Below are 26,457 nucleotides of genomic sequence, written 5' to 3' on the forward strand. Positions count from 1 at the left end.
AGTATTCGGCCCCCTTGAACTTTGCAACCTTTTGCCACATTTCAGGCTTCAAACATAAAGATATGAAACTGTATTTTTTTGTGAAGAATCAACAACAAGTGGGACACAATCATGAAGTGGAACGACATTTATTGGATATTTCAAACTTTTTTAACAAATCAAAAACTGAAAAATTGGGCGTGCAAAATTATTCAGCCCCTTTACTTTCAGTGCAGCAAACTCTCCAGAAGTTCAGTGAGGATCTCTGAATGATCCAATGTTGACCTAAATGACTAATGATGATAAATACAATCCACCTGTGTGTAATCAAGTCTCCGTATAAATGCACCTGCACTGTGATAGTCTCAGAGGTCCGTTAAAAGCGCAGAGAGCATCATGAAGAACAAGGAACACACCAGGCAGGTCCGAGATACTGTTGTGAAGAAGTTTAAAGCCGGATTTGGATACAAAAAGATTTCCCAAGCTTTAAACATCCCAAGGAGCACTGTGCAAGCGATAATATTGAAATGGAAGGGGTATCAGACCACTGCAAATCTACCAAGACCTGGCCATCCCTCTAAACTTTCAGCTCATACAAGGAAAAGACTGATCAGAGATGCAGCCAAGAGGCCCATGATCACTCTGGATGAACTGCAGAGATCTACAGCTGAGGTGGGAGACTCTGTCCATAGGACAACAATCAGTCGTATATTGCACAAATCTGGCCTTTATGGAAGAGTGGCAAGAAGAAAGCCATTTCTTAAAGATATCCATGAAAAGTGTCGTTTAAAGTTTGCCACAAGCCACCTGGGAGACACACCAAACATGTGGAAGAAGGTGCTCTGGTCAGATGAAACCAAAATTGAACTTTTTGGCAATAATGCAAAACGTTATGTTTGGCGTAAAAGCAACACACCATCCCCACTGTCAAACATGGTGGTGGCAGCATCATGGTTTGGGCCTGCTTTTCTTCAGCAGGGACAGGGAAAATGGTTAAAATTGATGGGAAGATGGATGGAGCCAAATACAGGACCATTCTGGAAGAAAACCTGATGGAGTCTGCAGAAGACCTGAGACTGGGACAGAGATTTGTCTTCCAACAAGACAATGATCCAAAACATAAAGCAAAATCTACAATGGAATGGTTCAAAAATAAACATATCCAGGTGTTAGAATGGCCAAGTCAAAGTCCAGACCTGAATCCAATCGAGAATCTGTGGAAAGAACTGAAAACTGCTGTTCACAAATGCTCTCCATCCAACCTCACTGAGCTCAAGCTGTTTTGCAAGGAGGAATGGGAAAAAAAATTTGTCTCTCGATGTGCAAAACTGACATACCCCAAGCGACTTACAGCTGTAATCGCAGCAAAAGGTGGCGCTACAAAGTATTAACTTAAGGGGGCTGAATAATTTTGCACGCCCAATTTTTCAGTTTTTGATTTGTTAAAAAAGTTTGAAATATCCAATAAATAGCATTCCACTTCATGATTGTGTGCCACTTGTTGATTCTTCAGAAAAAAATAGTTTCATATCTTTGTTTGAAGCCTGAAATGTGGCAAAAGGTCGAAGTTCAAGGGGGCCGAATACTTTCGCAAGGCACTGTACATTTAACGGCACACATAGCCTACATATCAATACATAGATAAAAATATCTAGGTCAAATAGGGGAGAGGCATTATGCTGTGAGGTTTGCTTTATCCGTTTTAAACCAGGTTTGCTGTTCATTTGAGCAATAGGAGATGGAATTTCCATGCAATAATGGCTCTATATAATACTGTACGCTTTCTTGAATTTGGGGACTATGAAAAGACCCCTGGTGGCATGTCTGGTGGGGAAATTGTGTGTGAGCTATTAATTGACTTTGCAAACTATTTCGAATTTAACACGTTTCTTATAAAAATAAGTGATGCAGTCAGTCACACAGTCAAAACATTATTACGGACAGACCTCTTCCCCACCATTGAATCTATATGTTTTGACCATGACACAGTTTACAATCTAAGGTAACAATGAGTAAACTCATATCTTGGAACAGCACCTTCAATGGGAAGTATTGAACAAGTATTGAGAACCTTTGATGTTGGATGTGTTGAACACTGATCGACCCCAGAAGAAAAGCATAGAAAATATTGGTTGTTTTAAATACATTGTACATCAGGGGTAGGCAACTAGATAAGACCTTTCAAACAAGTCCTTTGGAAAAAATTTGCCCTGCTAGATCTGCCCCGGTCAACTGTAAGTGCTATTATTGTGAAGTGGAAACGTCTAGGACCAACAACATCTCAGCTGCGAAGTGGTAGACCACACAAGCTCAAACTGCCTCTGGAAGCAACGTCAGCACAAGAAAAGTAGAGGCTGTTATAGCAAAGGGAGGACCAAGTCCATATTAATGGCCGTCATTTCCGAATTAGATGTTCGACGAGCAGGTGTCCACATACACGACTAAAAGCATGTTTTTCTTTCCCATTTGTGGGAATATTGTAAACAAATTTCCTAAATTAAACTAATCTTTAGTCAAATTCCTGGTGATTTTAGTCTTTTAAAACCAGAAAACCACACCCTCAATTTTTTGGGGCCTGCAGGCCGTCTGTTGCCGACCCGTTGTACATCAATTGTACAACCTGAGTGCACAGGGCCAATGTGTCAGATTGGTTTAATTACCCCTAGTAACATTACAAGACACCAAAACATCTTATTTCAAGGTCTTCTCTAATAAACTGCAGATAACATAACACATTCTATTTTCAAAATTACCAACAGATGACACACACAGAACTGTCAAACTTTATTTGAAGATCAAAACCAAGCTACAGCAGTAGGACATGTCCATATCGTAGTGACACAATATGCAAAGTGTGTGAAAAGGCTGCAATCAAGCACGTTCAAAATGGTTAAAAAGAACATGTTCAGAGAAAAATGTATGTTAGAGTCGATGGCCATGGTAAAATTCACCTTGTCTGTTTCAACCATCCCCCAAAAAAGTTAAAGAAAAAAATTCATTTCAGAGCACTTTTGGTTAGCACGTTTTGCAATGCATTCAGTCGTTCATTCATTGATTATAAGAAGTAATTTGTGATGATTTGTCTGTATATGCAGCTTGCAACATGGTGGATCACCAGGTCCTGTAGCAGGACACAGGTGGAGGTCAGCCCAGGTAGAGGAGGGTGATAGGGGAGAGAGGGGGGTTTGGAGAGTTAAGGAAGGCAGGGTCATAGCTGGAGTAGGTAGGTGGGGATAGAGATGGGGGACAGGGGGAAGGGGGGGCTGATTTCGAGGCTTTGTCCTCATTTCTTCTTTGGTTTTGCCTCCAGAGGCAGTCCAATATCTTTCCCGCGCAGCTTCAAACCTGAGAACAAAAAGTTGTGACAGACAAACAAGGACCAATGGTAAAATTTAAAGTACTGATAAATAAGGTGGCATTACGCTACTCTGAAACATGCTAAAACATAGGGGTTGATTATTAACAATGTCAGTGACAGTCTGTCCCAGATTCCACTCACCGATTGCTCTCTCAATTTTGCCCATGACCTGATTGTTGGGAATTGCTTTTCCACACTCATAGTCTGCGATGACCTGAGGCTTCTCATTAATTTTCTGAAAGTCAAAGCCAAAAGAGACATCAGAAGAAATCAGTGACCTAAAACATGATATTTAGACCTACAGTCAAAAACTGTTGAAATGTCAGTCAGAGGCCATCTCATTTAAGCTACATACACACATGATTAGATGCATCTCGGAAGTGTCCTCCTGTCCTCATCTACAGCTGTACAGATGTGAATGTATTGGACATTGTTTTCACCTACCCTGTGTTTTCAGATGAGTACAGATGTAGAGAAGACGAGGAGAGTAAGCCACAGAAATTCTGACTACAGAAATGCACCAATGTCCTTATGCTGTGGTATTCAAAGTCGGGGGGAGCTGCAGTGGGGTCCCCCCCCAAAATAAAACATGAATAGTACAGATTATTGTATGGGGTAATATACAAACGATTTTGAGAAAGATCATTAAAAAAATTAGCAAATGTATTTAAATGGTTTCTTTTCATTTTGATAAGGGATTAAAATGTAACGAATTAAGGGTTATTTGTTAATGAAAAAAATCTAAAATGTACCAATTTTAAGGTTGTGTCATAATATTTGTGGTGGGGTGGTCACAAAAAGTTACTGCAAAAAACATCGGGTCCCCAGAAATTCTGGGTGAAAAATTGGGGTCCTCACTGAAAAACGTTTAATACCTCTGTCCTAATGAGTTATGTGGGTCTGCAGCAGCTTTACTCACAGTGGCCAGATCTTTCTGGGTGAGGCCACTGTTCTGGCGGCCCTGCTGGATAACCTTTCCCACCTCCAGAGAGACCCTCAGGTGCTGCAGCTCCTCTGTCTCCCTGTCCAGCTTGGCAGTGTTCTTGGTCACCAGGTGCTGCTTGTTCTGCCCTGCAGACCCTGTGGACACAGATGAATTGGCGTGGTTAGTAAACAAGCCATGACATAATTTCATCCAGAAATCAATCCATCATGTTCCAGACCTCCAAGTAGGGGAGATGGTGGATTGCACATGAATTGCTATTTATAATAAAGGCTTACATTTCTTGGTAGTATCGAGGTCTTCTCCACGTCTCTGTGCAGCTGTGATAGCCTAGAGATAACATAGTACATTATTCAACACTTTACTATACCATTCCATAACAAAGGGATACATTTAGCTAGTATAGATGAGTAGTCCAGGACAGGGTGCGGATACAACACACAATCCAAACACAAGCCAGCTACAAAAATGTTTTTAAATGGTGTTAATTAACAAAAAAATACATATTTTCAGTCTCCTGATTTTTTTTTTCTTCTTTTCAGTCTGAGGGGGAAAGGTGTTGTGGTGCCCTCTTCACAACTGTCTTGTTGTGCTTGGACCATGATGGTGTCCACATCACCAAGGAACTTGAAACTCTAGACCTGTTCCACTACAGCCCCGCCGATGTTAATGGGGGCCTGTTCGGCCCGCCTTTTCCTGTAGTCCACGATCATCTCCAATGTCTTGCTCACATTGAGGGTGAGGTAGTTGTCCTGGCAGTGTGTCTCAGACCTCCTCCCTATAGGCTGTCTCATCATTGTCAGTGATCAGGCCTACCACTGTTGTGTCGTCCGCAAACTTAATGATGGTGCAGGGGGGTCATGCTTGGCCACGCAGTCGTGGGTGAACAGGGAGTACAGGAGGGGACTAAGCACGCACCCCTGAGGGACCCCTGTGTTGAGGATCAGCGTGGCGGATGTGTTGTTACGTACCCTTACCACCTGGGGGTGGCCGTCAGGAAGTCCAGGATCCAGTTGCAGAGGGAGGTGTTTGGTCCCAGGGACCTTACCTTAGTGATGAGCTTTGTGGGCACTATGGTGTTGAACGTTGAGATGTCAATGAACAGCATTCTCACATACATTTGAAGTCGGAAGTTTACATAGGTTGGAGTCATTAAAACTCGTTTTTCAATCACTCCAGACATTTCTTGTTAATAAACTACAGTTTTGGTAAGTCGGTTAGGACATCTACTTTGTGCATGACACGCGTAATTCTTCCAACAATCGTTTACAGACGGATTATTTCACTGTATCACAAATCCAGTGGATCAGAAGTGTACATGCACCAAGTTGACTGTGCCTTTAACTTCTTGGATATAGGGGGCGCTATTTTAATTTTTGGATGAAAAACTTTCCAGTTTTAAACAAAATATTTTGTCACGAAAAGATGCTCGACTATGCATATAATTGACAGCTTTGGAAAGAAAACACTGACGTTTCCAAAACTGCAAAGATATTGTCTGTGAGTGCCACAGAACTGATGTTACAGAAATAAAACAGATAAAAATCCAATCAGGAAGTGCCGCATTTTTTAAAACCGCCTCATGGCAATGACTCCTTATATGGCTGTGAATGGGCCAAGACTGAGCTTAGTCTTTCTGTCGCTTCCCCAACGTGTCGACAGCATTGTGAAGTTTTTGTAGGCATATCATTGGAAGATTGACCATAAGAGACTACATCTACCAGGTGGTCGCTTGGTGTCCTCCGTTGCAATTATTGCGTAATCTCCAGCTGCAGTATTTTTTCGTTTGCTTCTGATTGACAAGAGAACCGCCACCACTGATAGATTATTGAATAGATATGTGAAAAACACCTTGAGGATGGATCCTAAACAACGTTTGCCATATTTCTGTCGATATTATGGAGCAAATTTTGAAAAAAAAGTTTGGCGTTATAGTTTAAGTATTTTCGGTCGATTTCTCAGCCAAACAGAATGAACATACAAATGTTTTTCACCTTCAAAAATATTATTTTTGGAAAAAAGGAACATTTGCTATCTAACTGGGAGTCTCCTGAGTGAAAGCATCTGAAGTTCTTCAAAAGGTAAATGAAAAGGTAAATGATTTAATTTGGTTGCTTTTCTTGTACTACCTAAACTATAAATCGCCAATGACACGGCACCTGCGGTCCAGAACAGCGCATTTCCTCTCAATGGTCTGACTACCTTGGAATTAGTTTTGGCGATTGCCATCACCACAGCAGCCTAACTACCATGGCTTGATGACATCTGAGACTCCAAGCAAAACTCGACATAGTAGGGTTGGACTGATGACATTCAATCGAATATCGTGATATTTGACATTGAAGATATATTGTGAAGTGAAAGACAACTGCGATTTTGATTTGTAAATTTAAAAGTAATGAATTAGGCTGCATCTACAATGCATTTATAAATTCAGACCCTTTGACCTTTTCCACATTGTAAATGGATTAAATAAATAGAAAAAAAAACACAATCTACACATCTTATCAATGTATTAAACATAACTTATTTACATATCTATTCAGACCCTTTGCCGTGAGACTCAATTGAGCTCAGGTGCATCCTGTTTCCATTGATCATCCTTGATGTTTCTACAACGTGTCAATTGAATGGGACATAATTTGGAAAGGCACACCTGTCTATATAATCTAATTTATTTTTAAAGCCCTCTAGGTTTCTTCCTAGGTTCTGGCCTTTCTAGGGAGTTTTTCCTAGCCACTGTGCTTCTACACCTGCATTGCTTGCTGTTTGGGGGTTTTAGGCTGGGTTTCTGTACAGCACTTTGAGATATCAGCTGATGCTTACAGGCTATGAGGGGTGGCCAGTCCTCTTCTGGCTGTGCCATATATAAGGTCCCGCAGTTGAAATTGTACTTTTAAATTCTGTAATGGGAGAGTGGAAGAAGTGAAAATATTGTCTAATCAACAATGACAAGCCACCCGGGTCTGACAACTTGAATGGAAAATTACTGAGGATAATAGCAGACAATAATGCCATTCCTATTTGCCACATCTTCAATTTAAGCCTACTAGAAATTGTGTGCCCTCAGGCCTGGAGGGAAGCAAGTCATTCCACTTCCTAAGAATAGTAAAGCCCACTTTACTGGCTCAGATAGCCGACCACTGAGCCTGTTACAACCCTTAGTAAACTTCTGGGGGAAGAAAAGTGTTTGACCAGATACAATGCTATTTTACAGTAAATAAATTGACAGACTTTCAGCACACTTATAGGGAAGGACATTCAACAAGCACAGCACTTACACAAATGACTGATTGGCTAAGAGAAAATTATTAAAAAGATTACAGGGGCTGTTTTAGACTTCAATCATCTGCTGCTGGAAAGCTTTACAACCCCCTGCTATGTTGTGGATAGAGTTTCCTGTAATAGAACAGGGTGTTCTTTAATGGAATCCTCCAACATAATGCAGGTAGAATTAGGAATTCCCCAGGGCAGCTGTCCAGGTCCCTTTTTCAATCTAATGACATGCCAAGGGCTTTGAGAAATGCCAGTGTCTGTATGCAGATGACTCAACACTGTACATGACAGCTACCAGAGACTGAAATGACTGCAACACTTAGAGCTGCAGTTAGTTTCAGAATGGGTGGCAAGGAATAAGTGTGTCCTAAATAAAAATAAAAGCATTGACTTTGTCCCAAATACATTCACTAAACACTAAACCACATCTTCTAATGAATAATGTGGAAGTTGAGGTGACTAAACTGCTTGGAGTTACCCTGGATTGTAAAATGTCATGGTCAAAACATATTGATACAAAAATAGCTAAAATGGGAAGTCGTCAGTCCATAATAAAGTGCTATGCCTTAACAAGGCAGGTCCTACAGGCCCTAGTTTTGTAGCCACAGAGGGAATTAGGAAAATTACAACTGGCACAGAACAGGGCAGCACGGCTGGCCCTTGGACGTACAGAGAGGGCTAACATTAATTATATGCAAGTCAATCTCATGGCTCAAAGTGGAGGAAAAATTGACTTCACTACTTGTTTTTTTATGAAGGGTTGACAAGCTGAACGCACAGAGCTGTCTGTTTAAACTACTAGCACACAGCTCAGACACCCATGCATACCCCACAAGACATGCCACCAGAGGTCTCATCACAACCCCCAAGTCCAGAATCGACTATGGCAGGCACAGTACTAAACACACACAAAAAAAATCCTTTCTTCAGGGCCCTGTCTTTCAAAGAATTTGTCAAAATCCAAATAACTTCGTAGATCATTGTAAAGGGTTTAAACACTGTTTCCCATGCTTGTTCAATAAACCATAAACAATTAATGAACATGCACCTGTGGAACGGTCGTTAAGACACTAACAGCTTACAGACGGTAGGTAATTAAGGTCACAGTTATGAAAACTTAGGACACTAAAGAGACCTTTCTACTGACTCTGAAAAACACCAAAAGAAAGAAGCCCAGGGTCCCTGCTCATCTTTGTGAACATGCCTTAGGCATGCTGCAAGAAGGCATGAGGACTGCAGATGTGGTCAGGTACTGTGTGACGCCTAACACAGCGCTACAGGGAGACATGACAGACAGCTGATCGTCCTCGCAGTGGCAGACTACGTGTAACAAGATCGGTACATCACACCTGCGGGACAGGTAAAGGATGGCAACAACTGCCCGAGTTACACCAGGAACGCACAATCCCTCCATCAGTGCTAAGACTGTCCCCAATAGGCTGAGAGAGGCTGGACTGAGGGCTTGTAGGCCTGTTGTAAGGCAGGTCCTCACAAGACATCACCGGCAACAACGTAGCCTATGGGCACAAACCCACCATCGCTGGACCAGACAGGACTGGCAAAAAGTGCTCTTCACTGACGAGTCGTGGTTTTGTCTCACCGGGGGTGATGGTCGCGTTTATCATCGAAGGAATTAGCGTTACACCGAGGCCTGTACTCTGGCACGGGAACGATTTGGAGGTGGAGGGTCCGTCATGGTCTGGGGCGGTGTGTCACAGCATCATCGGACTGAGCTTGTCGTCATTGCAGGCAATCTCAACGCTGTGCTTTACAGGGAAGACATCCTTCTCCCTCATGTAGTACCCTTCCTGCAGGCTCATCCTGACATGACCCTCAAGCACGACAATGCCACCAGCCACACTGCTTGTTCTGTGCGTGATTTCCTGCAAGACAGGAATGTCAGTGTTCTGCCATGGTCAGCGAAGAGCCCGGATCTCCATCCCACTGAGCACGTCTGGGACCTGTCGGATCGGAGGCTGAGGGCTAGAGCCAGGGCCTTGGTGAAAGAGTGGGGTAACATCTCACAGCACAAACTGGCAAATCTGGTGCAGTCCATCAGGAGATGCACTGCAGTACTTAATGCAGCTGGTGGCCACACCAGATACGGACTGTTACTCTTGATTTTGACCCCTCTTTGTTCAGGGACACATTCAATTTGTTAGTCACATGTCTGTGGAACTTGTTCAGTTTGTCTCAGTTGTTGAATCTTGTGTTCATACACATGTTAAGTTTGCTGAAAATAAACGCAGTTGACAGTGAAGATGTTTACATGGAGTTTACATGGAACTATACCACATCAGGTAACTAATGCAAGCAATCAGATTTTTTTTTAAATTTATAAAAATATACCTTATGTGTGCAGCGGAGATTGAAGAGACAAAGGTACAGACAGTCATACAAGCACTAGCACACACATTATAATATTATACATTTTTTATTGTAGATAAGTAGTGGTGTAATAAAAGTATGATGTAGCGTTATCTTTTGTTTTATATATGTAATATAAGTGCCTTAATGTGTTTGGACCCCAGGAAGAGTAGCTGCTGCCAAGGTAGCCGCTGATGGGGAACCCTAATGAATAAAAACGCAGTGCACGTCAGAGCAAAAACCAAGCCGTGAGGTCGAAGTAATTGTCCGTAGCGCTCCAAGACAGGATTGTGTCGAGGCACAGATCTGGGGAAGGATGCCAAACAATTTCTGCAGCATTTCAGGTCCCCAGGAACACAGTGGCTTCCATCATTCTTAAATGGAAGAAGTTTGGAACCACCAAGACTCTTCCTAGAGATCGCCGCCCAGCCAAACTGAGCAATCGGGGGAGAAGTGCTTTTGTCAAGGAGGTGAACCAGAACCCAGTGGTTAGTCTGACAGAGCTATCGAGTTCCATCTGTGGAGATGGGAGAACCTTCCAGAAGGACAACCATCTCTGCAGCACTCCACCAATCAGGCCTTTATGGTAGAGTGGCCAGACAAAAGCCACTCAGTAGAAGGCACATGACAGACTGCTTGGAGTTTGCCAAAAGGCACCTAAAGGACTCTCAGACCATGAGAAACAAGATTCTCTGGTCTCAAACCAAGATTGAAATCTTTGGCATGAATGGCCAAGCATTACGAGAAAACCTGGCACTATCCCTATGGTGAAGCATGGCGGTGGCAGCATCATGCTGTGGGTTTGTTTTTCAGGGGCAGGGACTGGGAAAATCCAGAAAAATCACATTGTAGGATTTTTTATGAATTTATTTGCAAATTATGGTGGAAAATGCAGACCTGTAACTTCCTCTTTAAGAGGCTCCTCTGTCCTCAACTCGTTACCTGTATTAATGGCACCTGTTTGAACTTGTCATCAGTATAAAAGACACCTGTCCACAACCTCAAACAGTCACACTCCAAACTCCACTATGGCCAAGACCAAAGAGCTGTCAAAGGACACCAGAAACAAAATTGTAGACCTGCCCCAGGCTGGGAAGACTGAATCTGCAATAGGTAAGCAGCTTGGTTTGAAGAAATCAACTGTGGGAGCAATTATTAGGAAATGGAAGACATACAAGACCACTGATAATCTCCCTCGATCTGGGAGATCCCAGAACCACACGGGGGGACCTAGTGAATGACCTGCAGAGAGCTGGGACCAAAGTAACAATGCCTACCATCAGTAACACACTACGCCGCCAGGGACTCAAATCCTGTAGTGCCAGACGTGTCCCCCTGCTTAAGCCAGTACATGTCCAGGCCCATCTGAAGTTTGCTAGAGAGCATTTGGATGATCCAGAAGTAGATTGGGAGAATGACATATGGTCAGATGAAGCAAAATAGAACTTTGTGTTTGGAGGACAAAGAATGCTGAGTTGCATCCAAAGAACACCGTACCTACTGTGAAGCATGGGGGTGGAAACATCATGCTTTGGGGCTGTTTTTCTGCAAAGGGACCAGGATGACTGATCTGTGAAAAGGAAAGAATGGATGGGGCCATGTATCGTGAGATTTTGAGTGAAAACCTCCTTCCATCAGCAAGGGCATTGAAGATGAAACGTGGCTGGGTCTTTCAGCATGACAATGATCCCAAACACACCGCCCGGGCAACGAAGGAGTGGCTTCGTAAGAAGCATGTCAAGGTCCTGGAGTGGCCTAGCCAGTCTCCAGATCTCAACCTCATAGAAAATCTTTGGAAGGAGTTGAACGTCCGTGTTGCCCAGCAACAGCCCCAAAACGTCACTGCTCTAGAGGAGATCTGCATGGAGGAATGGGCCAAAATACCAGCAACAGTGTGTGAAAACCTTGTGAAGACTTACAGAAAACATTTGACCTCTGTCATTGCCAACAAAGGGTATATAACAAAGTATTGAGATAAACTTTTGTTATTGACCAAATACTTATATTCCACCATAATTTGCAAATAAATTCATTAGAAATCCTACAATGTGATTTTCTGGATTTTTTTTTCTCATTTTGTCTGTCATAGTTGAAGTGTACCCATGATAAATTACAGGCCTCTCATCTTTTTAAGTGGGAGAACTTGCACAATTGGTGGCTGACTAAATACTTTTTGCCCCACTGTAGCTATATTTGCTAAGCTATCCATTTGATTAAAAATGCTGCTAGCTAGATTGAAGCTGCTGGGGGAAAGTCATGTAACGTTAGCTAACTCCCATTAGTCAGAGTTCGCTACCTAAGTGGACTGTTCCTAGGTTTCTAGAAAATAACAATATATTTGCTAGCTATATGACTGACTATTGTGAACACTGATGGTTTTGATGCACTGGTGACAAAGTTGGCAAGAAAAATGTGCCTTTTTCCCCCACTGGCAACAGGCTGTGTTTTGGTATAATTTGGCAAATTTACATGTGTTTCATTAGTTAACTAAGTTACTGTACTGACTAGGCTAATTCATGTTGGTGTTGCAATTCAGATGAGGGCTTTAGATCACTAGAAAGAAGCATGGAAACCGACCAGGGCCCTATTCATCAAGCATCTGAGTAGGAGCACTGATTTAGGATCAGTTTTGCCTTTTAGATCACAATGAATGTTTACATTGACATGGGGGAGCTGGTCCTAGATCACTATTCTGAAGACCCTTTGTGAATATGGGTCGGGTCAGGTAAGAAAGCTGTTGCCCAATACCTTGAACAGCAGTCACTCACCACAGGACGAGGTATTAGCATCAATGCTTATGAACTGAATATTTGTATGAATTTTCAGACACCAACAAAAGGGTTGAATTGTTCAGCAACATGTGCAGTGCATGCTGACATGGCTTTGGTGATGAAAGCTACAATGCATTTTGTCATCTCTCCATCAGGCCCCTCCCTACATGCTGTGACATGGGCTTGGATGGTGACATCTTCAAGCTTTCTGACTGAATACAGGGGCCTTCAGTGGTTCCGGAAGCAAGGGCATAGTGCTGAGCGATTTGTGCTTTTTGAAGTTGTTTCGATTTATATGGGTTGAATGCAGTAACAGAATAAAACAAAAGTCCCATGATGGTAGTGGCTGCCCACTACTGCTTATCACTTAGTAACATTAAAATATTTAAGTTGTGTAGAGTTTTACATTTCAATCCAAGTCATCTCTATAGAGTTGCTGGCTATGCTGTCTGACAAAATCACTGTTGTAGTTCTTAAAGTAAAGCATACTTAAGACTGCTGAAAACCAAATCACTTAAATAATGTATTTTCAGGTAGAGATAATTTGCGAAGCAACAGCGGCTCCATATCCCCTCACGATCACGCATTTTCTTTCTTCCGTAGCAGGAGTAAAAGAGAGACCGGACAAGTAGATGCGCAATGGATTATAGTCATTGTAGGCAATTACCACGTTTTATGTGCTAAACGATGAAGAATATTGGCCTCATGAGTTCCGTGTTTGTGGCCCCCACCAAAGTTGCCCATCCTTGATGTTTAAGTTATCAGAGTTAGTAAAAATTTGAAGACCAACATGCCATGAAAAAGTTGTTTTGTAACCGTAGAATAAATTGAATGTTTATTCAAAAAAATGTAATTACATGGCAAGTCACCAAGTCCTAGAGAGATTTACTTATCAAAATGCTGGGGTAAGCCTACACTACACAGCCCTTATTTTAAGTTTCTAAAATCCCTTATGGGAAAAGCGATTGGAAAAGTTTCCTTGTGTGACCGCTAGGTTTTATGGGTATTGAGACTCTTACTGTGGTAGTCTATACGAGCAGAAAAAATGTCATGTCATACACATGGTATGTGATATACCACGGCTGTCAGCCAATCAGAATTCAGGGCTCAAAACACAGTTTTAAAAAATTTAAAAAAATCGATTATATTTACAAATGTCAGAAAAAAAAGTGACAGATTCATACATATGCTATAGGGCTGTCCCTGCCTAAAAAAACTAAAGTAGTCTTGTTCTTTTGACCAATTTTTTTTTTTTTTTTTTACATGTATTTTTCCATATATAGTCACACCCTATGTGACTAAATGAAATCAACTATATGCATTGAGTTTGTCTGATGCTTTAAGCTTACGGTTTGAGGAAATAAGACAAATGCCTCGAGGGGCCCCAGAGATCTAGATAACCAACCAACAAAAAAACAATCTGACCCAACTATTCTCCTCCTTCTCCTTTCGCAGTGTGTGCCATTACTCTCCCGAAATAGGCGGTAATAGGCTACACGAGTCTGCCACCTTTCATGTGGGAAGTGTACAACATTGTATCAACTATTATCTTGGGTCCGGCTGAAGCTTGTGCTAGCGAATTTGCAGCATAGCATAAAATATTCTGGGCCCTCAGTTTCCAGTGACACACCCTTCTGTATGCTATTTGCACAAGGTATAAGAAACAGTCCTTGACTAGGTCAGGAGTACACAGTAGCTGAGTACAGGCACCTCAAATGTTCTACTGCTTCAGCTCAAGAGTATTGTGGAGCACCTGCACCTAAATATAAAACAGCACCAGCACCCAAAATGAGTACCGAAACCTATTTCAGTTAAGCATGGATAAGTAATAAGGTAGGCCAATTTTATGACGTTTCCACTGGATCAGAGCATGACATTTTTCCCTTTCACACTGAGTGGTTGTCAAAAGGGAGAGAGCTGGAAAGACTTTTCTAATACATTGAAGAACTACTGTAAATCAATTCTTATTTACAATGACGGCCTACACCGGCCAAATCTGGGCTATTTGTGAGCCGCCATATGGGACTCCCAGTCACGGCCAGTTGTGATACAGCCTGGAATCGAACCAGGGTGTCTGTAGTGACGCCTCAAGCACTGAGATGCAGTGCCTTAAGACCGCTGCGCCACTCGGGAGCCCAAACCAGAGTTCAAGTAAAAGACATCTCAACATCAACTGTTCAGAGGAGACTGCATGAATCAGGCCTTCATGGTCAAATTGCTACAAAGAAACCATTAATAAAGGACACCAATAAGAAGAAACCTGCTTGGGCCAAGAAACACGAGCAATGGAGAGACCGGTGGAAATCTGTCCTTTGGTCTGAGGAATCCAACCACCGGTTCCAACCACTGTGTCTTTGTGAACTGCAGAGTAGGTGAACGGATGATCTCCGTGTGTGTGGTTCCCACCGTGAAGCATGGAGGTGGTGGTATGGTGCTATCTGTGGACACCGTAGCAGTGAGAAATAGCTCTGGTTTCCACCAAGACAGTATATTTTCAGAGCCTGTGTGACTTAGGATGTCAAATCTGAAACCACATTACGCTGGAATGTTCCTCCTACCATTTCATTTACTTTTCCGACTGACTGTCCATAAACTCCTGGCTGAACCCTACATCACAGCCAATGACAAAGCACATGCCTGCAATCATTACATCGTAGCGCAGCAGGAGAGAGTGGTTTCCTCATGGTTATACATTCAGAGATTGATTATAGCCATTCACCTAAAATATTTTTCAATTTAAACAGAAAACACAAACGGACAAGATTAATATGAGATGATGGGCAAGTTTCTAACGACTTCAGGAAGCCAAGCTATAGTAATTTGACATTCACAGCAATGGGGGCAGAAGTTTTGACTAAGAGTGACCTTTGGAAAAGATGCACCTTTTCTCTAACACTAAACATACAACTGTATTTTACAGTTGTGGAATCTTAGTTTTTATAAATTTGATTATACTACACTGAACAAAAATAAAAGCTACATGCAACAATTGAAACAATTGTACTGAGTTACAGTTCATTTCAGGAAATGTATTAATTAGGCCCTAATCTATAGATTTCACAAGGATGGGCAGGAGCGCAGCCATGGGCGGGCCTGGGAGGGTATAGGCCTACCCACTTGGGACCCAGACCCACCCACTGCGGAGCCAGGCCCAGCCAATCAGAAAGACTTTTCCCCCACAAAAGGACTTTATTGCAGACATAAATACACCCCCCCCAAGTTGGAAGTAGTGCCAATTCTCTAAAATGACATTAAGACAAATTATGGTAGAGAAATTAACCTTCAATTCTCTGGCAACAGCTCTGGTAGACATTCCTGCAGTCAGCATGCCAATTGCACACTCCCCCAATTTGAGACATCTGTGGCATTGAGTTGTGTGACAACTGCATATTTGAGTGGCCTTTTATTGTCCCCAGCACAAGCTGCACTTGTATAATGATCATGCTGTTTAATCAGCTTCTTGCTATGCCATACCTGTCAGGTGGATGGATTATTTTAGCTCACTAACAGGGATGTAAAAAAAAAGTGCACAAAATTAGAAATGTGGGATCTTTTATTTCAGCTCATTAAACATGAGAACGCTAGATGTTGCACTTATTTTTGTTTAGTATATATTTGAAAGCTTATTTCAAGCCTTATTCATACAGTTTTGTTGTAGGAAATACATAAGATATTACATGTATCAAATTTGTAACGTTACTTGATTGTGTGCTCAAGTGAGTACACCTCGGCAATAACCATTTTTACCAGAAAGGTGAGATTACCCTTGGAATATGCAGCAATACTAGATATTATGGCCCTGATAGTATCTAAATCATTATTTTGGGGGATTATGCAGATTCACATTTCGATTGCATTCAGTTACATTTAACTGGTTAACTCAATTACACAGATTTCCATGTTTGGTCCTTAACCAAAGTGAATAAAAATATTAATCGACGTTAGACAAATGACTAGCTAGATGAAAACCCACAGTCGTTTCCTGTCCACGTCGATCGTTTTAACTATCGACCAGGAAATTCCAAAGAGAAGCGAGAAGGTTGTCCCCCGGGATGTATAATATTAGTAAGGTTGCCTGCAGGCAGTGACCGTGTGTAGCCAACATGGGCTCAGTGGTTGGATTCAACCGCATGTTCACATGTTGGCTAATGTTAGCTGCTATAGCTAACGTTAGCTGACTAACCGTACTGTACCTGCTTAGATTTGGCCTGGGCAGCAGTCGGACCCTTCTTCCTCAACACAGTCACAGTGTCCCAGTCGCTTTCTGCCATTTTTCCCAGGAATTATTACCTTAACCTTACGACAATAACTATATATACAAATGTAAACCTATCCGCCGGGGGGTATTGAAACGATAGCTGACAATGTAGGGCGACGTAAGGCTTACTTTGCTACGCTGACAAACGACGGAGTCATTGAGAGGGTTCGTTTATGGTTTTACTCCGGTGGGAGGAGTTTAACTGGGTGAAAGTTGAATGCATTCGTTTTGGAACCAGACTGCCCCGGGCGTGAGCCGGGTGCCGTTCAAAGCCAACGACGAAGTATGTTCAAAACAAAAGTGACTTAATTAATCACGTGGAGTAATGAGTAGTAATTCTGCGTTTTCACATGCAAAATTGATTGCTTTGATAACTCTATCTGCCTTTCCAATGAAAACTAGTTTGACAATTCAAATATATATTTTATGGAAAAAATGTGTTTCTGAACGATGCACATTGTTGAAACATTGAAACATTACCGAGCGCCGTAGACGACGGTTCGATTTGAGAAGGGCGCTCTACCCTTAACTTAGCTTTTGACCGTCCTCGTCATGGGCCATAGACCGGTACCGCGCGTCTCAGTATAATCGAATACGCCCACTATAGTAAAGACTCACGCGTCAGTGACTCACCGACGCGTCTTCCAATTCCAAAACTTTATTGAAACAACCTCATTAACAGTTAAATAACAGAGCTACAGCGCCCTCTTCTGTTGGAAAGTGCCTGAGAACCCAAGGAAATGTCCATGTTCCAGTCAATGATGTGTGTATATATACAGTAACTCATTGCATATACCTTGATACTACACAATATCCCTCATTCATAATGATGTTACTATACAATGTTACTATGCAATGATGTTACTATACAATTCCCACTTCAATGGGTTGAAGTGGGAATTCAGAAGTGGAATGGAGGAGCCCATATTTGCAACATTGTCTCAGAGCATTTCGTATTAGTATGTAAGTAAACCCGAGACATCTTTTTGTTTGGTATGTCATATATTTGAATGTCCATCATCCATTTCGTGTGATTATGTTACGAATTGTAATTCGTACAATATGTTGTGAATTGCAAAATGTACAATGTTACAAATTTCCTAAATGTATATGTTAGTAATTCCAATTTGTTGTGGCTAACATTAGCTAGGTGGTTAATGCTAACGTTAGCTAGCTCTAGGGATTAGGGTTAGGAGTTAGGTTGACAAAAACCTAAGGTCTTTGTCCACGCAGAAATCAAATTGGCACAGCTGGATTGTACAATATTTACCCATTTATTATTTTTTAAATTATTCTGCTCTGTCAAATGTGTTGTTGATCATTGCTAGACGACCATTTTCAAGTCTTGCCATAGATTTTCAAGCAGATTTAAATCAAAACGACAACTCATGAACATTCACTGTCTTCTTGGTAAACAACTCCAGTGTAGATTTTGCCTTATGTTTTAGGTTATTCTACTGCTTCCGGTATGTGGGTCAAATCACTAAGGAAGCCAAGCCAGTAAAAAAGCCATATTACAACCTATGTTGTGATAATTGTGTAGTTTGCTCTTTAACCCATTTGTTCATATGCCATAGTGATATACAATAAAGCTGTGACATCAAAAAGAAAAGTCACACAATGCCGGAATGAACTCAAGAACAAATGCAGTGCATTCGGAAAGCATGCAGACCCCTAGAATTTTTCTACATTTTATGTTGTTTTTATTCTAAAATTGACTACATTTTTTTTCTTCTCCCCATCATCAATTTACACACAATACCCCATAATGACAAAGCAAAAACAGGATTTTAGAAAATGTTGCACTAAAAATAAACCCTGAAATATCACATTTACATACAGTTGAAGTCGAAAGTTTACATACACTTAGGTTGGAGTTAAAAACTCGTTTTTCAACCACACACACACACAACCAAAAAACTTTAGTTTTGGCAAATCTGTTAGGACATCTACTTTGTGCATGACGCAAGTAATTTTTCCAACAATTGTTTACAGACAGATTATTTCACTTATAATTCACTGTATCACAATTTCAGTGGGTCAGAAGTTTACATACACTAAGTTGACTGTGCCTTTAAACAGCTCGGAAAATTCCAGAAAATGATGTCATGGTTTTAGAAGCTTCCGATGGGCTAATTGACATCATTTGAGTCAATTGGAGGTGTACCTGTGGATGTATTTCAAGACCTACCTTCAAACTCAGTGCCTCTTTGCTTGATATCATGGGAAAATCAGCACAGACCTCGGGAAAATAAATTGCAGACCTCCACAAGTCTGGTTCATCCTTGAGAGCAATTTTGAAATGCCTGAAGGTACCACGTTCATCTGTACAAACAATAGCATGCAAGTATAAACACCATGGGACAACGCAGCCGTCATACCGCTCAGGAAAACGAGTCCTATATCAACATAACCTGAAAGGCCGCCGAGCAAGGAAGAAGCCACTGCTCCAAAACCGCCATAAAAAAGCCAGACTATTGTTTGCAACTGCACATGGGGACAAAGATTGTACTTTTTGGAGAAATGTCCTCTGGTCTGATGAAACAAAAATAGAACTGTTTGGCCATAATGACCATCATTATGTTTGGAGGAGAAAGGGGGAGACTTGCAAGCTGAAGAATACCATCCCAACTGTGAACCACGGGGGTGGCAGCAACATGTTGTTAGGGTGCTTTGCTGCAGGAGGGACTGGTGCACTTCACAAAATAGATGGCATCACGAGGAGGAACATTCTGAGGATATATTGAAGCAACATCTCAAGACATCAGTCTTGAAGTTAAAGCTTGGTCGCAAATGGGTCTTCCAAATGGACAATGACCCAAAGTGTACTTCCAAAGTTGTTGCAAAAGGGCTTAAGGATAAAGTCAAGGTATTGGAGTGGCCATCACAAAGCCCTGACCTCAATCCTATAGAAAATTTGTGGGCAGAACTGAAAAAGTGTGTGTGAGAGCAAGGCCTACAAACCTGATTCAATTACAACAGCTCTGTCATAAATAATGGGCCACAATTCACCCAACTTATTGTGGGAAGCTTGTGGAAGGCTAACCGAAACGTTTGACCCAAGTTAAACAATTTCAAGGCAATGCTACCAAATACTAATGGAGTGTATTTAAACTTCTGACCCACTGAGAATGTGATGAAAGAAATAAAAGCTGAAATAAATCATACTCTACTATTCGACATTCGACATTTCACATTCTTAAAATAAAGTGGTGATCCTAACTGACCTAAGACAGGGAATTTTTACTAGGATTTGTGAAAAACTGAGTTTAAATGTATTTGGCTAAAGTGTATGTAAACTTACGACTTCAACTGTAATTATTCAGAACCTTTTTTCAGTTCAAGTCCGGGCTCTGGCTGGGCCACTCAAGGACATTCAGAGACTTGTCCCAAAGCTACTTCTGCGTTGTCTTTGCTGTGTGCTTAGGGTCATTGTCCTATTGGAAGGTGAACCTTCGCCCCAGTCTGAGGTCCTGAGCACCCTGGAGCAGGTTTTCATCAAGGACCTCTCTGTACTTTATTCCGTTCATCTTTCCCTCGATTCTGACTGGTCTACCAGTCCCTGCTGCTGAAAAACACCCCCACGGCATGGTGCTGCCACCACCATGTTTCACCGTAGGGATTGTACCATGTTTCCTCCAGATGTGACGCTTGGTATTCAGGTCAAAGAATTCAATCTTTGTTTCATCAGACCAGAGAATATTACTTCTCATGGTCTGAGAGTCTTTCAGTGCCTTTTGGCAAACTCCAAGCGGGCTGTCATATACCTTTTACTGAGGAGTGGTTTCAGTCTGGCCACTCTACCATAAAGGCCTGATTGGTGGAGTGCTGCAGAGATGGTTGAATTCTGGAAGGTTCTCCCATCTCCACAGTGGAAATCTGGAGCTCTGTCAGAGTGACCATCGGGTTTCTTTGTCATCTCCCTGACCAAGGCCCTTCTCACCCGATTTCTCGGTCTGGCCGGGCGGCCAGCTCTAGGAAGAGTCTTGGTGGTTCCAAACTTCTTCCATTTAAGAATGATGAAGGCCACTAACTTCTTGGGGACTGTCAATGCTACAGGCATTATTTGGTACCCTTCCACACATCTGTGCCTCAACACAATCCTGTCTCGGAGCTCTACGGACAATTCCTTCGACCTAATGGCATGGTTTTTGCTCTGACATGCACTGTCAACTGTGGGATGTTTTATATAGACAGTTGTGTGCCTTTCCTAATCATGTCCAATTAATTTAATTTACCACAGATGGAATCCGTGACAGTACCACCCCCTGAAGCTCTGCACCAGCAGCGGGACGACACCGGCCTCTGGGATGACCACAGGGACGCAGTGCGGGTCGATCAAGGCAATGACGGTGAAAATCCCTGGTCAGCAAAGCGTCCAGGATGTCCACCGCAGGATCCCAACGCCGCCCTTCTGGGCCATACTCCTCCCAGTTGATGAGGTACTGGAGAAGCCCCATCCAACACCCCAAATCCAGGACTTCAGGACCGAGTACGACGGACCTCCCTCGATGTCTAGAGGAGGAGGCAGGGCATCACTGGGTCCAGCCTCAGCGAGGGGACCAGGCACCACTGGCCTGATGAGAGACACATGAATAGTTGGGTTAATGCGATAATCAGCAGGGAGTTGCAAATGGTACATTAATTTATTAACCCTCCTCATGACTTTAAACGGCCCCACAAACCGCGTGCTCAGCACCCGGCAGGGCAGGTGGAGGGGCAGGTTCTGGGTGGAGAGCACGGCCCGCTGGAGACGATTGTGTGCAGCGTTCCAGATCTCCTCAGCGCACCGAAAACACTCGTCCACCGCAGGGGCCTCGGCCTGGCTCGGATGCCAAGTTGCCAGGGCCGGCTGATACACCTTTCCAGTGCGTGTTGGGGTGAGGTTAGTGGAGGAGTGGCGAAGGGAATTCTGCCCACGGTAGAAAATCCACCCACTCCCCCGGACGGGCCTGACAGTAACACCTCAGGAACCTGCCCACTTCCTGATTGACCCTCTCCGCCTGCCCATTTGCTTGAGGATGGTACCCGGAGGTGAGACTGACCATGACCCCCCAGGCGTTCCATGAACGCTTTCCATACGCGTGAGGTGAAATGAGGGCCACGATCTGACACAATGTCCTCCGGGATCCCGTAGTGCCAGAAGACATGCATAAAAAGAGCCTCCGCGGTTTGCATGGCCGACGGGAGCCCATTCAGAGGAAGGAGGCAACATTATGAGATACTCTCAAATCTGCAGCTAAAATCCTAATTGGAAGCTTTTGGAGATACTCGTAATGCCCCGTGGTCGTGGAAAAGACCGTTTTCCATTCGTCGCTTGCACGAATGCGCACCAGATTGTAGGCACTCCTCAAGTCCAGTTTCGTGAAGTACTGCGCCCCGTGCTTTTGTTCGATGATGGTTGGGATGAGGGGTAAAGGATAGCTGAACATAATGGTGGCTTTTTTCAGTTGTTCGATAATCAATGCAGGGGTGCAGTCCCCCATCTTTCTTCTTAACAGTCTCCTCTCGGACCAGGAAATAACAGGGTTATGCCAACTCAACCAGGGGAGACCTAAAACAACGGGGTGCGTGGGGGTGTCTATAATCAAAAAGGTGATCTGTTCTAAATGATTGTCATGGGTCAGCAGAGAAACGGGAACAGTGATGTGATGTACAAGCCCTGTCCCTATTGGACGAATATCCAGGGCTTGAACCGGAATGGGTGACTAAGGGAACCAAAGGAATGCGTAATGCAAAGGCCGGTGAGCTATCTAAAAGATTCCCGGCAGCTCCGGAATCAATCAGAGCTAATGGGAGTGAGGGGCTAGGATATTCAGGGAATCTAATGGGAAAACACACTGGTTGAGTTGACAGAAAAGGAGAGGAGATCTTGCATCCTCCCTGGGTTGGAGCAGGGCAATTCCCTGGCTTGTCACCTCCTCGCCTATTAGTGGATAGAGGGCAGGTCGGGGAGAAATTACCCCTTTCTCCACAGTAGAAGCAGAGGCCCAGATTCCTCCTTCTCCTAAGCGCTGCCTCGGGTAACAGTGCAGAGCACACCTCCATCGGCTCTGGCCACAGAGCAGGTGTAGCCATGGGCTCCGGATTCCACGCAGGTTGTCGGGACCACAGGAGGTTGTCCAACCGGATCGCCATGCTGATCAGCTGGTCGAGTGACAGGTTATCATCACGGCAGGCTCACTCCATCTGTACCTCCTCCCGCAGTCCGCTGCATAAAACGGTGATCAAAGTCAACTCGTTCCATCCGGTGGAGGCCGCGACGGTCCGGAACTCCAGGGCGAACTCCGAGGGGGTCCTAGATCCCAGGTGTAGTCTGAGTAGGCACTCACCCCCCTCTAGGCCCTCCACAGGTTGATCAAACACCGAGCGGAAGAGGAGGGTGAAGTGCTCTTAGGACTCGACCTCGGGTCCACCCGTTTCCAGCTGTCTCCATTTGATGGGTTGATTATTCTGTCCCGTTGTATAATGATAGGAGACAGGTGCAGGAATACAAACGTTTTTTGTATTTCACTACCCAAAATGGTGTATGTCATGAACATGACGGGGATGAAGCCCAAAACAAACCCATATACAGTGCCTTGCGAAAGTATTCGGCCCCCTTGAACTTTGCGACCTTTTGCCACATTTCAGGCTTCAAACATAAAGATATAAAACTGTATTTTTTTGTGAAGAATCAACAACAAGTGGGACACAATCATGAAGTGGAACGACATTTATTGGATATTTTAAACTTTTTTAACAAATCAAAAACTGAAAAATTGGGCTTGCTAAATTTTTCCTTTCCCCCTTAAGTTAATACTTTGTAGCGCCACCTTTTGCTGCGATTACAGCTGTAAGTCGCTTGGGGTATGTCTCTATCAGTTTTGCACATCGAGAGACAGAAATTTTTTCCCATTCCTCCTTGCAAAACAGCTCGAGCTCAGTGAGGTTGGATGGAGAGCATTTGTGAACAGCAGTTTTCAGTTCTTTCCACAGATTCTCGATTGGATTCAGGTCTGGACTTTGACTTGGCCATTCTAACACCTGGATATGTTTATTTTTGAACCATTCCATTGTAGGTTTTGCTTTATGTTTTGGATCATTGTCTTGTTGGAAGACAAATCTCCGTCCCAGTCTCAGGTCTTTTGCAGACTCCATCAGGTTTTCTTCCAGAATGGTCCTGTATTTGGCTCCATCCATCTTCCCATCAATTTTAACCATCTTCCCTGTCCCTGCTGAAGAAAAGCAGGCCCAAACCATGATGCTGCCACCACCATGTTTGACAGTGGGGATGGTATGTTCAGGGTGATGAGTTGTTGCTTTTACGCCAAACATAACATTTTGCATTGTTGCCAAAAAGTTCAATTTTGGTTTCATCTGACCAGAGCACCTTCTTCCACATGTTTGGTGTGTCTCCCAGGTGGCTTGTGGCAAACTTTAAACAACACTTTTTATGGATATCTTTAAGAAATGGCTTTCTTCTTGCCACTCTTCCATAAAGGCCAGATTTGTGCAATATATGACTGATTGTTTTCCTATGGACAGAGTCTCCCACCTCAGCTGTAGATCTCTGCAGTTCATCCAGAGTGATCATGGGCCTCTTGGCTGCATCTCTGATCAGTCTTCTCCTTGTATGAGCTGAAAGTTTAGAGGGACGGCCAGGTCTTGGTAGATTTGCAGTGGTCTGATACTCCTTCCATTTCAATATAATTGCTTGCACAGTGCTCCTTGGGATGTTTAAAGCTTGGGAAATCTTTTGTATCCAAATCCGGCTTTAAACTTCTTCACAACAGTATCTCGGACCTGCCTGGTGTGTTCCTTGTTCTTCATGATGCTCTCTGCGCTTTTAACGGACCTCTGAGACTATTACAGTGCAGGTGCATTTATACGGAGACTTGATTACACACAGGTGGATTGTATTTATCATCATTAGTCATTTAGGTCAACATTGGATCATTCAGAGATCCTCACTGAACTTCTGGATAGAGTTTGCTGCACTTAAAGTTTGAAATATCCAATAAATGTCGTTCCACTTCATGATTGTGTCCCACTTGTTGTTGAGTCTTCACAAAAAAATTCAGTTTTATATCTTTATGTTTGAAGCTTGAAATGTGGCAAAAGGTCACAAAGTCCAAGGGGGCCGAATACTTTCGCAAGGCACTGTATATATAAAAAAACACAGGGCTGTAACCCAAACAAAGAGCGAGGTGTAAACCTCTAATAAATAGACAGGACGAGACCCGTAATAATAAGTGCACGCTAACACAGTAACACGCAAGCCAATACAACAGAGCACAGGTACTCACAAGACCAACGAACATGGAACAGAGGGCACATGCATACACATACTAATCAGGAGGAATGGGAACCAGGTGTGCGTAATGAGACAAGACAGTCCTGGGTTGGTGGTAATGAATCCAGTTCAGTGACGCCTAGAAGGCCAGTGACGTAGACCTCCCGAGCTGGTGAAAGGACTGATGCAGCAGTACCAGGGGGAGCCGTGACAATTATGGGGTATTGTGTGTAGATTGCTGAGGATTTGTATTTATTTCATCCATTTTAGAATAAGGCTGTAATGTAACAAAATGTGGAAAAAGTTCAAAAGTTCAAATATATACTGTATATATATATATATATATACTTCACAGAAAATGAGAAATCTTCGGTTCATCACGCAGCCTTTGTACGTCTCGAGTAGGCGAAAGGATGATTCCTCAGTGTGTGATATCAACTGTCAAACATGTAGGAGGAAGCGTGATGGTCTGGGGCTCTCTTGCTGGATCCAGAGTCGGGGACTTGCAGAGTGAGTGGCACCCTGAACCACAACAGCTACCACAGCATTTTGCAGCGCCATGCAATACGCTCTGGTGTACGCCTAGTTGGTCAGGGGTTCATCCTACAGCAAGATAATGACCCAGAACATACCTCCAGGCTATGTGGTTCATCTTACAGCAAGATAATGACCCAAAACATACCTCCAGACTGTCAGAACTACCTAGAAGAAAAGACAGTAGGCTTCAAATCATGGAATGACCAGCAGTCTCCAGACTTAAAACACCATTGAGCTGGTTTAGGATGAACTGGGCATAAGGGTGAAGGCAAAGCAACCTACAAGTACAACACCTTTGTGGGAACTTCTGCTACAGTGTTGGGAAGAACTTTCCGAACAATATTTGATTTACATTCTAGTAAGAATTCCACGAGTGTGTTTGGTTATGTCTGCAAAAGATGGCTACTTTGGTGAGTCAAAAGTAAAAATGTTTTAAGAAATCATGGAATCATTTTGTTTTTGTCTCCAATTGTTTGTTCTATGCTTTAATTTCAGAGTACAATTAGACATTAAACTGTGAATTTCAATAAAAACTGGAAAAATGGTGTTCTAAAACTTTTGACCAATAAAGTGTGTGTGTGTGTATATATATATATATATATATATATATATTCATTCATTCATTCCCCACACAAGCCAATACATTGCTCATCCAATTGACAGACTTGAATACAAATTTAACAAGGACAAGGG

General features: G+C 42.9%; 1 protein-coding gene across 1 annotated transcript; it reads right to left on the reverse strand.

Moving 5' to 3' along the window:
• Positions 1 to 2,750: 2,750 nt before the first annotated feature.
• On the reverse strand, positions 2,751 to 17,137 carry LOC112219339 (endothelial differentiation-related factor 1 homolog). The gene is made up of 5 exons (XM_024380503.2): positions 16,888 to 17,137; positions 4,559 to 4,610; positions 4,257 to 4,417; positions 3,479 to 3,572; positions 2,751 to 3,324 (listed from the first exon to the last, which is right to left on the reverse strand). Exons 1-5 carry the CDS (start codon positions 16,963 to 16,965, stop codon positions 3,263 to 3,265), a joined length of 447 nt encoding a protein of 148 aa, XP_024236271.1. The 5' UTR covers positions 16,966 to 17,137; the 3' UTR covers positions 2,751 to 3,262.
• Positions 17,138 to 26,457: the final 9,320 nt, after the last annotated feature.

This window comes from Oncorhynchus tshawytscha, linkage group LG20 (assembly GCF_018296145.1).
Source record: "Oncorhynchus tshawytscha isolate Ot180627B linkage group LG20, Otsh_v2.0, whole genome shotgun sequence".
NCBI lineage: Eukaryota > Metazoa > Chordata > Actinopteri > Salmoniformes > Salmonidae > Oncorhynchus > Oncorhynchus tshawytscha.

Coding starts and splice junctions, on each gene's coding strand:
- LOC112219339 (XM_024380503.2), bottom strand. CDS start 16,965: ATGGCAGAAAGCGACTGGGACACTGTGACTGTGTTGAGGAAGAAGGGT. Junction 4,611..16,887: donor CCCAGGCCAAATCTAAGCAG/GTACAGTACGGT, acceptor TGTTATCTCTAG/GCTATCACAGCTGCACAGAG. Junction 3,325..3,478: donor CAAAATTGAGAGAGCAATCG/GTGAGTGGAATC, acceptor TTTTGTTCTCAG/GTTTGAAGCTGCGCGGGAAA.